A 14,402-nucleotide genomic window follows, 5' to 3' on the forward strand; every position below is an offset into this window, starting at 1 on the left:
GATCATTACTTGGTGGAGTTTTGTAGTTTAAGATGGTAAATGACTGTTTGAAAGCACCCTGAGAACAGTCTGACCTGACAGGTAGGAGTAGCCGCTGGGAGTTATCGGAGCGTTATGTGCTCAACTGTACAACAGGCAGATAAGAGTGTTATATTCTCTAAAACTCAAGGACGTTTCAGGTGTGTACGATGTGTGTTTACTACTGAGAAGTATGGCTAATAGAAGAGGCAATAGAGGCATTGATATCTCTCTCTCTCTCTCTCTCTCTCTCTCTCTCTCTTTCAATGACGTACAGCCAATCACAATGCAATTTTGAATGCTCATTTTGTGTTTTGCTTTGAGGAATTGACAGCATATTATATAAATAAATATATATCAGACATTATGGAAATATTGAGTATAGCCACTTTGTAAACTTCTTACTTCTAGATCAAATGTTGTAAGTACATTTCAAACATGCAGTTGTCTGAAATTAGAAATTGATTTAAGTAAGGAATGTAATGATTAGTGAAGATTTAAGATGCTCATGACCTGGTGGAGAAAAAAAGCTTTTCTAACTTCTCACAGAAATGTTACTGATCTAATATAACTTCTCTTACAATCACTCTTCACACATTAGATTAAAAGCATTAAAAATGCAGACATTAACAGTGACAGGATTGTCTGAAAAGGGAAAACACAGCATTCATCCTTGACCTGCTTCTCTCTGATTTTAAGTTTACCCTGCACACTCTACTCAGGTATAATCAAGAATACCTGAGTAGAGACGCCATTCACTCATATTCATAGTCACCCTCTCTCCTCTCAGTTCCTCCCTCTTAACTGTCTACTCTCCTCTCTGAGTTTATTCACTGATCTCTGCTCAAAGCACTCTGAGCAGGTTGTTGCAGCCCGTCGCACACGCCCGACTGCCAGAGGCTACCATTAACATTAGTCACAACTAACCCCCGCCAGCTTACATTAACCATTATCTCCCCCTCTGTCTGTATAAATCTGCTACTTCTAGTCAGTTTTGTTGGCTCTTTGTGATCAGATTTCACATTCAAAAAACTTAACTGTTGTTTTATTTTCAATTAAAAGAGGCAGCAGTTTGTCAGAGATCCTCTCTCTTTCCATTTGCTTACTTCCCTCAGTTTCACCACACCCCACAAACTCAATTCTTCTGAAGAACTCACCACGTACACCCTTCAGGTGGAGTCCATAGACGAATTCCCATGGGTGGTGCAGCGCAAGCACGCACGCACACCCACAACAGTGACAATACCTGCTAATAAGCCCATAGGGTATCACTGGTGAATCCTATAAATAAACCTTGTGCCACGTCGACACTGCAGGCTTAGATAAACACAGTCGGGACAGAGCGAGGCCTCAGCCAGATGCTGGGCATTTTGTTGGTTAAAGGGATTTTTTTTTTCTGCACCCACATGTATTTTATCATCGTTGTGATTGTGCCTCACTGTGTTTAAATTAACCCTGTACTGTTGTGGAACAGCCTGGCAAACCAAGAGAGCTTGGTTACACATGTAACACTAACAAGCCTATAACAATGCACACTCGGGGTGGGGGGGTTATTAAACTTTACTCGAATAATATCTTCAAAGAGTACTCAATTACTCGTACCCATCCCTACTACCTATGAGTGTTGTGGATTTGTGAAAGGATATTTCTACATCTTTTTCAAAATTTAGACCTGTGATTTTCATACTTTTTTTTTACTTTGTTAATCTTCGTACCTTTATAGTAAATAGGATCGAGTTTTCCTCTGTATAAAAGGTGCTTTTCAAATAAAATGGAATTGTCTTGCATATTAATAGTAAAGGCTTCTTTGGTTAGTTCTCAGTAGGGGGAAGCACAAATTGGACAAAGAAAATCACCAGTAATTTCAGTGTGAATCTAAATCAATAGTGTCTAACACAGCTTGCAGTCTGATGGTCCTGCATGCAGAGCAGAGTTACGTCAGAGGAGGGAAGCCAGTCTGCAACAACCAAATATGGAGGAAACGGTCAGAACCAGCAGAGCACCCGCCTGCCAGAGACACACACGTCAAAGACTCTCCGCTGCGTCACATGATCAGAGTGGTGACATCACCTCATGCAGAGTAAGAAGCTCAGACAGCAGAGAGCCAGGAGGCGTCTCCCTGCGTATGCTGAGCTGCAGTGACCACAGACACAGACACAGACACAGACACAGACACACAGTAATTTAACAACAGAGTGACCTGGACGTCACAGATCTCACCTGATAATGGCATTGACATTAAACTCTTCAGCTTTGTATCCAGTAATTAAAGGGATACTTCACCCGTTGAAACATGAATCTGTATTGACATTGGGTCATATATGTAGTAGAAATGTGAAATACATTTTGAAGTTGGTGCCTTCTTGGCCGAGAAAAGGCAGAAAGTGTCTTTTTGGCTAATGTGGATGAAAGACACTAAATCCCAGAATGCACAGCACCGCAGGCCACTCCCACTAAGGTCCTCTAGTTCAGGCCGGTCTTGTGTCGCGGCGGCCCCGGCGGCTAGCGACGGCCCCTGCGGCCAGCGGCCACGGGAGCCAAAATACAAGACCGTTAGCATAGCTTCCAAGCAATATGGCGGATGTTAAGTTTCAATTCTGGGAGTGAGTTCCCACCCACTGATCTGTGATTGGTCTGTAGCTTCAGTGGTCGAAAATATGAGGAACTAGCGTTGTAGTTTCACACCGCTAACCGCAACAGCTTCCAGTGACGCAATGTGACGATATTTGCGTCACTGGAAGCTCCTTTTCAGACTTAGAAATACAGAACTTTCCAGTCTCAGGGGGAAATGAGGGCTGGATGCACAACCATTCAAAAGTACTACCAGTTTACTACTGATACAATGCTTAATGGGTGAAGTATCCCTTTAATATCTTTATAAATATGAAGTAAATCTGATTTTAAATAGAGATGAGGCAAAATCATTACTAGGCCTGAAGTCAACTCTTTTTGTTGTTTTAAGACCAAGCTATGACTGTCCTCTTTTCTTTTTAGTTCCAGATCCTCCGCCTAACGGTGTCTCAAAATTAAGTTAAAATCAGTGCTACTGTACTAAGCAAGGCATCCAATTCTGCAAGTCTTTAACTTTTGCGCACTAGCTGACTAAAATCCTTCATCCCCCTACAATTATGGTGACCAGATCTTCTGGGACCTCAACCAATAACACAACTGTCTCATTTTATGATCAAAATGTACTCACCTACAAAAACTGACACTACAGCCCATTATAGAGACATTTAGAAGGATTACAAACAAGAGTGAAACTTAAAATCCATGAAATAAAGATTTATTTTTAACAAAAAAGTACTGAATGAACAACATAGAGATACTACTAAAACAACTTTGCTACAGTTTAAGCATAACTTTGAAGGTCGATCACAGCAAACACAAGCGGGAAAATGTGCAGACTGTCATCTGCAAAGGCCCTGTGGAGTTGCTTGTGTTCACACTTGTTTAAGCACAGTGAAATAAGAGCCAGCTACACTTTAACCTTGTAAGAAATGGTAAAAGGTGACACTGCAGATTTTTGCTGTTCAGGATGGGACAACTGGTCTGGGGTAATTTTAGAAGCAGAGCAGCAAGGATTAAACTGTGATGTGTTTTTTGTTTTGTTTTTTTTGCGGAAGGAAGCCAAGCAGCAGCTACAGCTAACCTGCTAACAATCAGCAGCTTCTGACTCATCCAATGCTTCATTCAGCGTGCCGGTCATTAAACCTACAAACCCTGAGAGGCAGTGGTGGAACTGGAAAAGAAGAAGTTTAACTCTGAGTAGTAGAAGTAATGACATAAATAAACCACATTAAAAGTTGTTCAAATTCTTCTCTCAGCTGCAGGAGCTCAGAAATATTTTTAGTACAACACAAACTGGACACATCCTTGACACTCTCAGTCCACACCCAACAGAGGGTCTCGTCGCTATCGCAGTGTCAAGACACAACCTGATACAGATAAAGCAGCTCGAGGTGGATGCCTTCAAGACAAGAGCTCATCTAAAGCTCTGAAACAAGAGAGTGAACTAGTGTGTGTGTGTGTGTGTGTGTGCGCACATGTGTGAGGGTGTGTGTGGCACAGATATATAGGCGGAGTAGAGTGAGTACAACAGGCTGCAAACTAGCTTAACAGTTACTTAAACCCTTTTCACACGTACGGAAATCTCCTGAAAAACTCCAGAGATTTGTCTACCCGGAGGTTCTTTAGGCTATGTGTGAACGCAAACAGTCGCATTTTTCGCGCAGACTTTACCCAGAGTTTATCCGGCCAGACCCCTAGTATTTTATCCGCAGAATATCCGAGTGAGCTGATGTCTGAACGGGGCCGAATATACTCTGGAGATTTCAATTTGAACCAATGAAAAGAGAATGACGTTTATATACAGTGACTGGCTAAAGTGTCTGCTTGCGACCACTACGATCTCTGTGCACGTAATTAAACGGCTGCATTATGTTTTTTGTTCGTCAGTATCTTGTTCTCCGCTCTTTTGTTGATGTTGTCATTCCATTGGATTACACATAGCATTGATATAAAGGCAGGTATTCTCATTAGAACGTCGTGTAGCGGACTCTGTTGCTTTGGCCGCTACTTCCGCGTTGTTTATTTACGTCACTCCTGTAAATATCTAGATATTATCCGGAGTGCATATGTGAAAACGGCTTATATCTGCCCTGAAGTTTGGTGTAAAGCATGTTAAGAATAAATGCTGTTGAAATGTGTGGTTTAGTTTAATGTATATGTATATATTTGACTCGTATCATGCTAGCCAACTCGAGATGACAGTAAAAAACGATTCAATTCAGAAGCAGCAGCAGTGGGGGTAATAGTCTATCCTACAACTGTAATTCCACACATGCAGCACTCCCTCCAGGTTCATGACCTTTGCTGGGTCCTGACGCATCATAAAACCAGACTACAAATAGCCCTGAGGTGTCTGAAGACTGGGGGTAGGGTGTGTGTGTGTGGGGGGGGGGGGGCTGCTTCTTTACGGCTACAACAAAGAGAACCAGAGTCACACAGGAGGGACAACTGTGGCCAACATGTAATGTGTCTATGCTAATTATGAAACAGCACCCCCCCTCCCAGAAGCATCGGCATCAAGAGGGCCGAACAGCTTCCAAATAATCACAAAATGAAGTGTCCTCCGCTCCAAATTCACAACTTCATTTAGAGCTTACAAAAAAAGTCTTAAAAAGTGTTGTGACGCAAAAACATGCACTATTTAACATTTATAGACAACATAGAATACTTTCATAAATGGCTTAAAATACTATTGCAGTTTGAAGCATATATTAACCCTTATTAAAATTTACAAAATCTAGATACGAACATAATGGGAACCCAAAATAGGAGATAAGTTCAAATATAAAGGTGCTTATAACAAATTAATTTGTTTTTCCCCAATAAGTCAAGATTAATTCACAAATTATGAATACAAAAATGACACATCTGTGTTTATATAAAGGTATGGTGTGTTACCAACCATTTATCTTTTTTATAACCTTCCAATAAATGCAGTTGTAATTTGTAAACAAGCCGAAAGCTTGACTGCAATCTTCAGAATCTCGGACTGAACACAAAATTGTGTGTCTGGATCCTTCCCTTCCCAACAGACCACCTTCAAGTGGTGAGAGTGGACAGCAGAACGTCTTCAATGCTGACCAGCACAAGAGCCCCCCCAGAGCGGTGTCCTCAGTCCCCTCTTGTATTCCACATCCATGACACAGGCTTCAAACGCCACTGTGAAGTTTGTGGATGACATAGCAGTTGTGGTGCTTATCTCCTACGCCAACGAGATGGCCTGAAGAGAGGATGTGACCTCCCTGGAACAGTGGAGCCAGGATTACCACCTCTCCCTGAATGTCCCCAAGACCATGGAGGTCACTGTAGATTACAGGAGGGGAGGCACTCACTCCCCCAGTCACTATCAATGTGACAGCAGTGGAGATAGTGGACACATTCAAATATCTAGAAGTGAACATTCACATGGACCTGATATGGGCTAACTACACCGCTGTGGTTGTTAACAAGGCTCAACAGAGACTGTACAGCCTCAAACACCTAAAGAAATTTGGCCTGAGACCCCAAATCCCTGGAGACGTCTACCAGAACACCATAGAGCCTCTTGACAGGTTGCTTCACCACCTGGTATGGTAGCTGCTCCAGCATGTTTTTTTAAGGCAATGAGAAGGTCACGAGCTGCCCAGTCTGCAGAAGCTGTCCACAGGAAGTCCGAGAGTCATCAAGGCCCCCCCCCCCCCCACAATTCACACTGCTGCCTTCAGCTCAGAGGTACAGATTCCTCAAAGCACACACCAGAAGATTAAGGGAACAGCTTCTTCCATCAAACCACAGGACATTTAATAAATGAAAACTCAAATACAGAAGTTGCAAATCAACCCTGTGTGCAACACTTGCCTCTGTATGTATCAATTTCTTCTTTATATTCCTATAGATTTTCTGATTTACATTGTCTTTCTAAATTTATAGTGATATATTTATTTTTATGCAGCTTTTTATTGTTTTATTATAAATTTCAAGTCCTTACATTTCATATTTACCATTTTAAATTGTGCAGATCCGAAGATATCGTCCATGTTTGTAAATATCTTGAATCTGGAGAAGTCTTGTTATATGAGCTGGGAATGTTCTTTTCAACTTGTACTTTCTATCCAAAGTTTAGAAGTGAGAAAGGCTGCATTTGCAAGTGTGAATTAAGGTCACAAAACATGCTAAAGGAATGCTAATGCGTCTAGCCGAACCGCTATTTACATCTATTCATTTGGCTAACCGGCCAGTTGTTCCTGATTACTTGACCCAAGGGGGTCTCACATAAGCTACAAGACAACAATGCATGTAAGGCTGCATTTCTCACAACTGAAAAAATGAAATAGTCTTTAAGTAAAGCCAGACTGAGAAATGCTTCCTAAAACTCAAATTGAGAAACTTTATAGACAACTTCTTTATCTCTCAATGTTATGAGTTCATTGTCTCGGAGTAAGGACACATACCTACTGTAAAAAAAAAAAAAAAAAAAAAAAATGTGTCTATGTCATGATAGTATTTTAAAGACAGGACTGAGATCAGCCACAACATCTTTAAATCTTTGGGCTTGAGTTTTAAGAGTTCCCATTTTAGAAAAATTTTATCATCTTTGATTTACTAGTATGGTTTTCAGACCTTTAAAGATCTGTGCTTTCACGTGCCATCATGTCTCCTGCACTGTTTACAAAAGCTCTGGTACTCAATGCTGAGGCTGGAGAGCCCTTTCAGTTGTGCCTTCAGGGAAACAGCACATGTACTCACTCAGCAAACATTACAGTAGAGTCATACAATATCAACAAACTGAAAGCAACAGTGCTGAACAGCAGCATAGCAAGAAGGAGCTCTACAAATTTCAGACTGACAGGGGTTCAGCTGTTTAAATGAAACTTATTGGTTGGAGCAGATGACATTTACAAATAAAACTCATTACTTAAAAGGTAGAAAGTACTTACTTTGGAACCAAATATTCAAAACGTGTTGCTGTTGTGTCACATCAAGTGAAAATGAGTAAATAAAAAAAAACTAGTGATCTTGCAGATTCAAAACAAATTCAGCATTTGCAAAAAATAGCTTTGAAAACTGCTACCTGGACCAGTCAGATAAACACTGTGGCAATCTATCACAGGTTGGGTTTAGGGCTGTTCAATTAATTGCAATGTAGTCCAAGAGAGAAAGTGTGTTACACCCAGGTACCATCCAAAACACGCAGAAAGACAACATCATAGATCATATCATGCTTTAACATGAGTGTAGTTATTGCAATTTCTTCTAGTTATTTAATTATTAATAGAAGTAATGAACAAAGAATTATACCTGACTGACCCATTAAAATCAACAGGACGACCTGTTATAGTGAGATGACATTTCAGATGACTTGAACCAAAACAAAGCAAGGTTATCTGGAAAAGCAAGCTGATTCAGGCGCTAATTTTGTCAAAATGTAATTAAGCTCATTCTATTGTTTACACTGCAGGGATTGTGACAGTTTAGTAGATTATTACAACTATGATAATTACAGATCCATGAGCATGGAAAATTGTAGAACCACGTCTTAGCTTTTATAACAGCAACTAAAATACTTTACAAATGCATCAACAACTACTGGTTTGGCTTTTCAGTTTCATCTCACCATCAACTGTACTGTAGCAACACATGGCCACTGGTCCCCATATTTATGGATGTTGAACTAAATTCAGTAAGAAAGCAGCTTTATGTTCTGTTAGCAGCAAGATTGAACTCTCCAGCTTTTCCAAAGTGGCGGCACTTTATTTTGTGCACTGGACTGTCTGATCAACTGTTTAGTTGTACATTCTCCTTGGCCACATATTAGACCTTGCACCAACTTTTTAAAGTTAAAGAACATACAGTTAAGCCTACCACAGCACAGCAAAGTTTTTATTGCCAATTTACCTTTAACTCTCTTTGGGGGCAAAAAACACACTTACTTCACAAAAACATTGAACTGTTCAGAGAACCTGAGCCCTTTAGTCTGGGACTTTAAATAAAAGCATTTAAAATGCTCAGAAGGTCTTGCTGAACTCACTTTTGTTTCACTTTTACACAAAGAAGAAGTCAGAATCATAAATTACCCGGACTTAAGTTCAACTCATCGAAATCACCTTCAGAGGCGTCATTACAGCAAACTTCCTACATTGAGGAAAACATACTAAACAAACATTTTGTAGACAAGAGATCACCTTTTCCCCACTGCACAAACAATGTCACGTGACCTTTCACACAGTAGTGACTCAGCTAAATGCCTTACATTAAATGACGGACCATGCTTCTGCACATAGTCAGATCAACCTTAATAATTGTGTGAACTGACCAGATTTGACCTGCCTATGGGTAATGGTCAAATGCAGGCTGTGGTAATAAGTCAAAATGTTTACATTACAGACTAAAACAGGCCTTTTCAAAAAGCATGTTAAAGTGTTAGTCCGACTGAAATCCTAACAAGTCTAACCCTTTTCACACATACAGAAATCTCCTGAAAAACTCTGGAGATTTGGCTACACCGAGGGGCTTTAGGCTATGTGTGAACGCAAACAGCCGCATTTTTCGCACAGACTTTACTAGTTTCTCCAGCCAGAGCCCTAGTATTTTTTTCCGCAGAAAGTCCAAGTGAGCTGATGTCTGAACCCGTCAGGTCGGGAGAATCTCCGGAGCGGTCCTCCTGTAAATATCTAGATATTATCCGGAGTGCATATGTGAAAACGGCTGATTAGGGATTTATACTTGCGGAAAACTCCTGAAAAACTCCCGATATTTCTAGAAGCAGTTGTATGTGTGAAAACAAACAGCCACATTTTCACTCAGACTTCACCAGGAGTTTTTCGTGCAAGACCCCTAGTATTTTTTCAGCAGCAAGACCAATTAAACTGATGAGAGAATGCAGCAGGATATTCTCCAGAAATTTCACCTCAAGCCAGTGGAAAGGGGGCGGTGATGTTTATATCTGCGACTGGTGCACCGTGCATAGTGTATGCACGATACAGCTTCGATCTCCATGCACATAATTAAATGGCTGCATTACATTTCCTGTTCTGCGGTTTTGTTGTTTATGTGAACAGCCGCGTCTGAGAAATTTCAGGAGCACTCCTCTTCAAATTGTCTAGATATTTTTAGGAGTGCATAAGTGAAAACAGCTGAAGAGTGTCTACGTTTTGGTGGAGATTCAAATGTAACATTTAGGGTCTCAAAGAGTTAAAGTGCACGTCACGCTATCCTAGTGTTAAATGCTCACGATGAGTCAGCTGATTATCTGTCTGTGCTATTACATGTGATTGGTATTAATGATAATTTAACCTTCGTTAATTGTGAGATCATGGACAACAGCTTTAATGTAAACCGAAATCAATGGCTAGCAGTGGCTTTGTAACAAGAAAAAATTATCTTTGAAAAAAAAGTGTCTTTAGCTCTCCTTTACAAAGAAATAAAGTATGAACTGCATTATAATTTTTTTCTCACCTAAATTAGTATTTCCTTTAATAATATCAGTAAACCCAGTGTGACTACCAGTCTGTATTAGCAGGGCTGAGGCAATGGTGTAGCAGTGCTGCTTAATCAGAATCCACCCAACAAATTATGTTGTACACAGTAACATATTTCTCCTGTGATCCAAGCTGCCAATGCAACAGAATTAATGTGCTGCCTTTCTCTAGGACAGAAGTCGAGGATCTTGTTCAAGGACATGCAGCGTACACATGTCTGATTAGAGAGCCGTTTACCTGTGCAAAAGAATCTTGTGAATGCAGATAATTATTTTCAAACAACAAATACTAGTACTTCAAAGAAGAAGAACCAACCTTCATTAAAATAGAAACTCATAAAAGCCAAACAAAACATTTCCTAGCATCTAACATAGAACTTCAAAAAGGAAGTGGCTTCGTATTAGAGGGACAAGAACAAGAAAAACATAACATTATGGAAACTCTCAATCAACAAACGTATTTAGTCTTTAACTGCAATGAATAGTAATGAGCCGCTACTGCATGGTTATCTCAACACATGGCTCTTTGCTGATGTGACAACTTTTGGAGCCCACCCATCCAAAGCACAGAGACTCAGCTTCTGATTCAGTGTACAAGCTGTACCCTAAATCCAGAGACAACAATATTTACACACCCCTCAACACAGCAAGCAGACAAACCAACAACAACAACAAAAAGGTTGGTCGTTGGTCAGAACAACAATGACCTGGCTGTGCAAATACTAAAACACAGGCTGTGTTCAGGAAAAGACACCCATGGCTGAGAGGCAGGAAACCACGTTGGTTAAACACACAGCAGAACATCTTCATGTGCAGCACTAATAGTCAATCCAAGATGTATAATATTTGATTGTTAATGTATTTAACAATCCTACCATTGAAACTAGTCCCGTGTGTTTATTACAACATAACATTTCTGGTTCTTTCAACCCGAAAATGAGTAATATCATACAGAAGCCATCATTACTCTCACCAGCTCGCCTGTTAGCTTACGTGCTAACTGTGTGAACAAGCAGCCAGGTTTGCCCTGACAACACACACACACAACACGAACACTGGGTCAGATTGCGTCATATGTGGAACCCCAAAATTACACGTGAAGTCTTCATTTGCACCGATCCAAGTTACATGCTAACTAGGTAGCTAAACCTACACTGCTTAAAAAAAAAAAAAAAAAAAAAAAAAATGAGCTAACTAGCTAGCCAGCAGTGCCCATGCCTTTTCTCCCGGAGAACACGTGGAGTGAACACGTGATGTCTCATAACAAACCTGCTCCTTTTGGAGATTAAACGAGCACACGGTGACACATTTATGCGTTTTGTCGGTTTAGGAGACTACATTTCTTTATTTAGAAGTTGACATGGTCCACTCAATTTGGACTAGAGATGTAGAGTAACGTCATGGGAGCTAGGCTAACAACCGACTGGGAGAGGCTTGGACGGACGTGCTAGGCCAAAGAGGAGTGTGTGTGTGTGTGTGTGTGTGTGTGTGTGTGAGTGTGTGTGTGCTATTGTTAGCAAGCTTAGCAGCCACACTGCCGGTAATACTCATGGCTTTTTTCTTCAAACTGTTTTAATGAGAGGCATGTGTCACTAATGTTTGGCTGTAAAGAATAAAACACTGAAGATGTAAAAACCACTTTCTTAACTATGAGACAGCCAGCGTGTAAAGGACCATTTAAAAGACTGGGTGGTAGTGGATTAATAAACACTGGCAGGGAGGACATGGGGCTAAGCATACGGACAAATGAGTGCCCAAAAATGTTAAAATGTCTCCACAGCATGCATACAAATGGCAGTGCTGTAATCACCATGATATCTCATAAACGCAGGAGAACAGAATCAAATCCATCCAGTGCGACAAAGTGACACACACACACACACACACATCAACACAACACAACACACGAAAACGTTCAAGCAAATGAGCAAGCTATATTAAATTAAACTTCTTCTAATAGTGACTAACGATACATAAAACAATATAATGTCATTACAAGATAAATCAGAAGTAAAGTAAAAAAAACGAGTGACTGTGTGAAATGTGTTAAAAGTTGACAGTTTCCGTGCAGAGTGAAAAAATAATATGTCATTATTGCTAAAAGAAAGCTGTAAGCAATCTTAATTAAGGGATGTACAACTAAAATCCTTCTGCAATCGACCACCCATGTCCACTTTGCAACTCTGAACTCCAATAATAGCCTTCTCTAGGAGGAGGATGAAGTGGGGGGCTTTGACTCCAAATATAACCAGCTTGAAGGTAGTAACAAGAGGGCGACCACAGCTCGTTTATGCACCTACTTTGCCCCTTTTTTTTGTTAAAAAAATGTAACCAGAGCCATGTGACAGCTGTTTAGAAGTCTCATGTGACCACACCTGGACGTACAGATAGCAAACACAACATTGACAGCCTGTAAATCAACATGTAGGGAGGGGTACAAACCGTGGTGTGCTTGTCCATTCACGCTGACCACGGTCACCGCGTTCATTTTCCTCGTCCACGGGTTCACCTTGGGCGGAGGAGCTTCAGTAAACTCCTTTCTGCCTTTAACACCATCCTCGTTTTGTTTGTCGTCGTTGTCACAGCCTTCTTTGCCTTCTTCCGCCGCTTCCTTGGAGGTTTGCTCCTCCGTGCCGGAGAGCCCTCCCTGCCCATGGCCGCTGCCGCCGCCGCCGCCGCTGCCGCTCCCGTGGTCGGGTAAGCCCGTCTGCCGCTTGGCCCCGTCGCCCTGACCGCCCTCCTCCTCCGGCTCACCGCGGATCACTTTACCGTGCTCCTCCGCTTTCGCAAGCGGGTTGCCGGGCAGGAGTGTCTCCACCTGAGTGGCCATTTCCCACCACCGTCTTTCTTCCCCCCTCAGGATTACCAGTCCTCCCCCGGCCCGAATTCGGCTTCAATTTCAGGAAAATATGAAGCTGTTCCGCGGAGTCTGTCGCTCCTAGACCAAAAGAGCTTCAGTCTAAGACGCAGAGTAGTCCGTGTTGGATTAAAACATGTATAAAAATAAAGAAACGTGTCCAAGGGCCTTTCTGGATTACCACCTTAACTCCACCACAAGCAGCAATATGGATGATCCCCACCACGCGATAGCGGGGTACGCGCACGCATGCCGTAAAGGGGGAGTAGCCACGTTAAACCGGGAGCGCGCTTTAGGGTCAGGTTGAAATGGTGCTTTCAAGTGCTTCATCGTAGTAAAACCCAGTAAAACCTCTTTTATTCCAATTTAAGGAGTCATGAAGAGCCACTTTTCCGGTTGTTTTTAGTGCCTTTAGTAAATTGCATAAGAATCAGGCTTTTTTTTTTTTAAAGATTAAACTTAATCCAGTTTGTTAAAAAAAATCAAACAACTGAATTTTGTATTGTAGCAGGTTTTGACAAACCCTTCCCATTGGTTTTGGGGCAGTAGAATGTAGTCCCTATAATTAAAGACACAATTTAAACACATGTCCCCATTCCTACAAATATATAAGCTACAAAATAAAATATTGACCAAAGATTGCATTTTCACCTCTCACATGTCACAGCTACTTTGGTTCAAGAAAACCAAAATGCTAATAGTTGCAGATAAATTTTATCTCCTCTAAGGTGGGATTTGATTATATTACAACTGCCCTTGTCCTCTTTTGAGGAGTTGATCAAAGGCTTACATAACTTAACATCATTGTATCATTGTAACACATTTCAAAAAGATTATATCAAACCTAAATATCTCTGACTTTGACTTTTGACACAAACAACTTAATTTAATTACAAGATACATACACTTTAAAAGTCATGTTGACTCAGAATAGTATGAATTTTATCAGTGGGCTACTGTAAGCCTATTAACATAGGAAGAGATTTAAGGCTGGATGGTGGATATTGGTTTTACTTGAACATTCAGATTAATCTATTTGTCACATACATGTCTATCTTAATTCACAAGATGCTCAAAATCAACATTATTGGCCAATTACCTGGACAATTCCTCTCCTTTTTGTTTTTCTCTTAATGTAACACATTTCTAATTGAAGAGATAGACATTGACATACAACTCAGCAATGATATCAAAGCTGAATAAAGATAGGTCGGGTTAACATAGAACTAGGCTTTTAGGCCTACTTAAACATACTGCAAAAACGTAATTATTGGCTTTTTATATACATAAGTGTAAAGCATTGCCTTGAGAAAGATGATTTTTGAACATGAAACAGGATTGTCATCTCTGAATTCCCAGAAATGTTTTGGGTTAGGCATTACATTTCTTCGGCATGATATAGCCTACCCTACTTGAACTTATCCCAACGTGTAATTTAGACCTTTCCGACGTATTTGAATGCACCACGTAGCTCTATGTGACGTCGGTCTCCTTCAGTCG

General features: G+C 40.8%; 1 protein-coding gene across 4 annotated transcripts in view; it reads right to left on the bottom strand.

Annotated features, from left to right (window-relative positions):
* larp1 (La ribonucleoprotein 1, translational regulator) overlaps nucleotides 1-13,141 on the bottom strand; it is a 50,872-nt gene extending 37,731 nt beyond the window's left edge. For 3 of the 4 annotated variants that reach the window (XM_061055438.1, XM_061055435.1, XM_061055434.1), the window contains exon 1: nucleotides 12,488-13,141. In XM_061055438.1, the coding sequence (XP_060911421.1) occupies nucleotides 12,488-12,875 (388 nt within the window). In that variant the 5' untranslated portion in view covers nucleotides 12,876-13,141. The remainder of the gene's footprint in view (nucleotides 1-12,487) is intronic. The other variant, XM_061055437.1, reaches the window with a different exon arrangement.
* Between the last annotated feature and the right edge of the window lie 1,261 nt (nucleotides 13,142-14,402).

This window comes from Labrus mixtus, chromosome 14 (genome assembly GCF_963584025.1).
Source record: "Labrus mixtus chromosome 14, fLabMix1.1, whole genome shotgun sequence".
Lineage (NCBI taxonomy): Eukaryota > Metazoa > Chordata > Actinopteri > Labriformes > Labridae > Labrus > Labrus mixtus.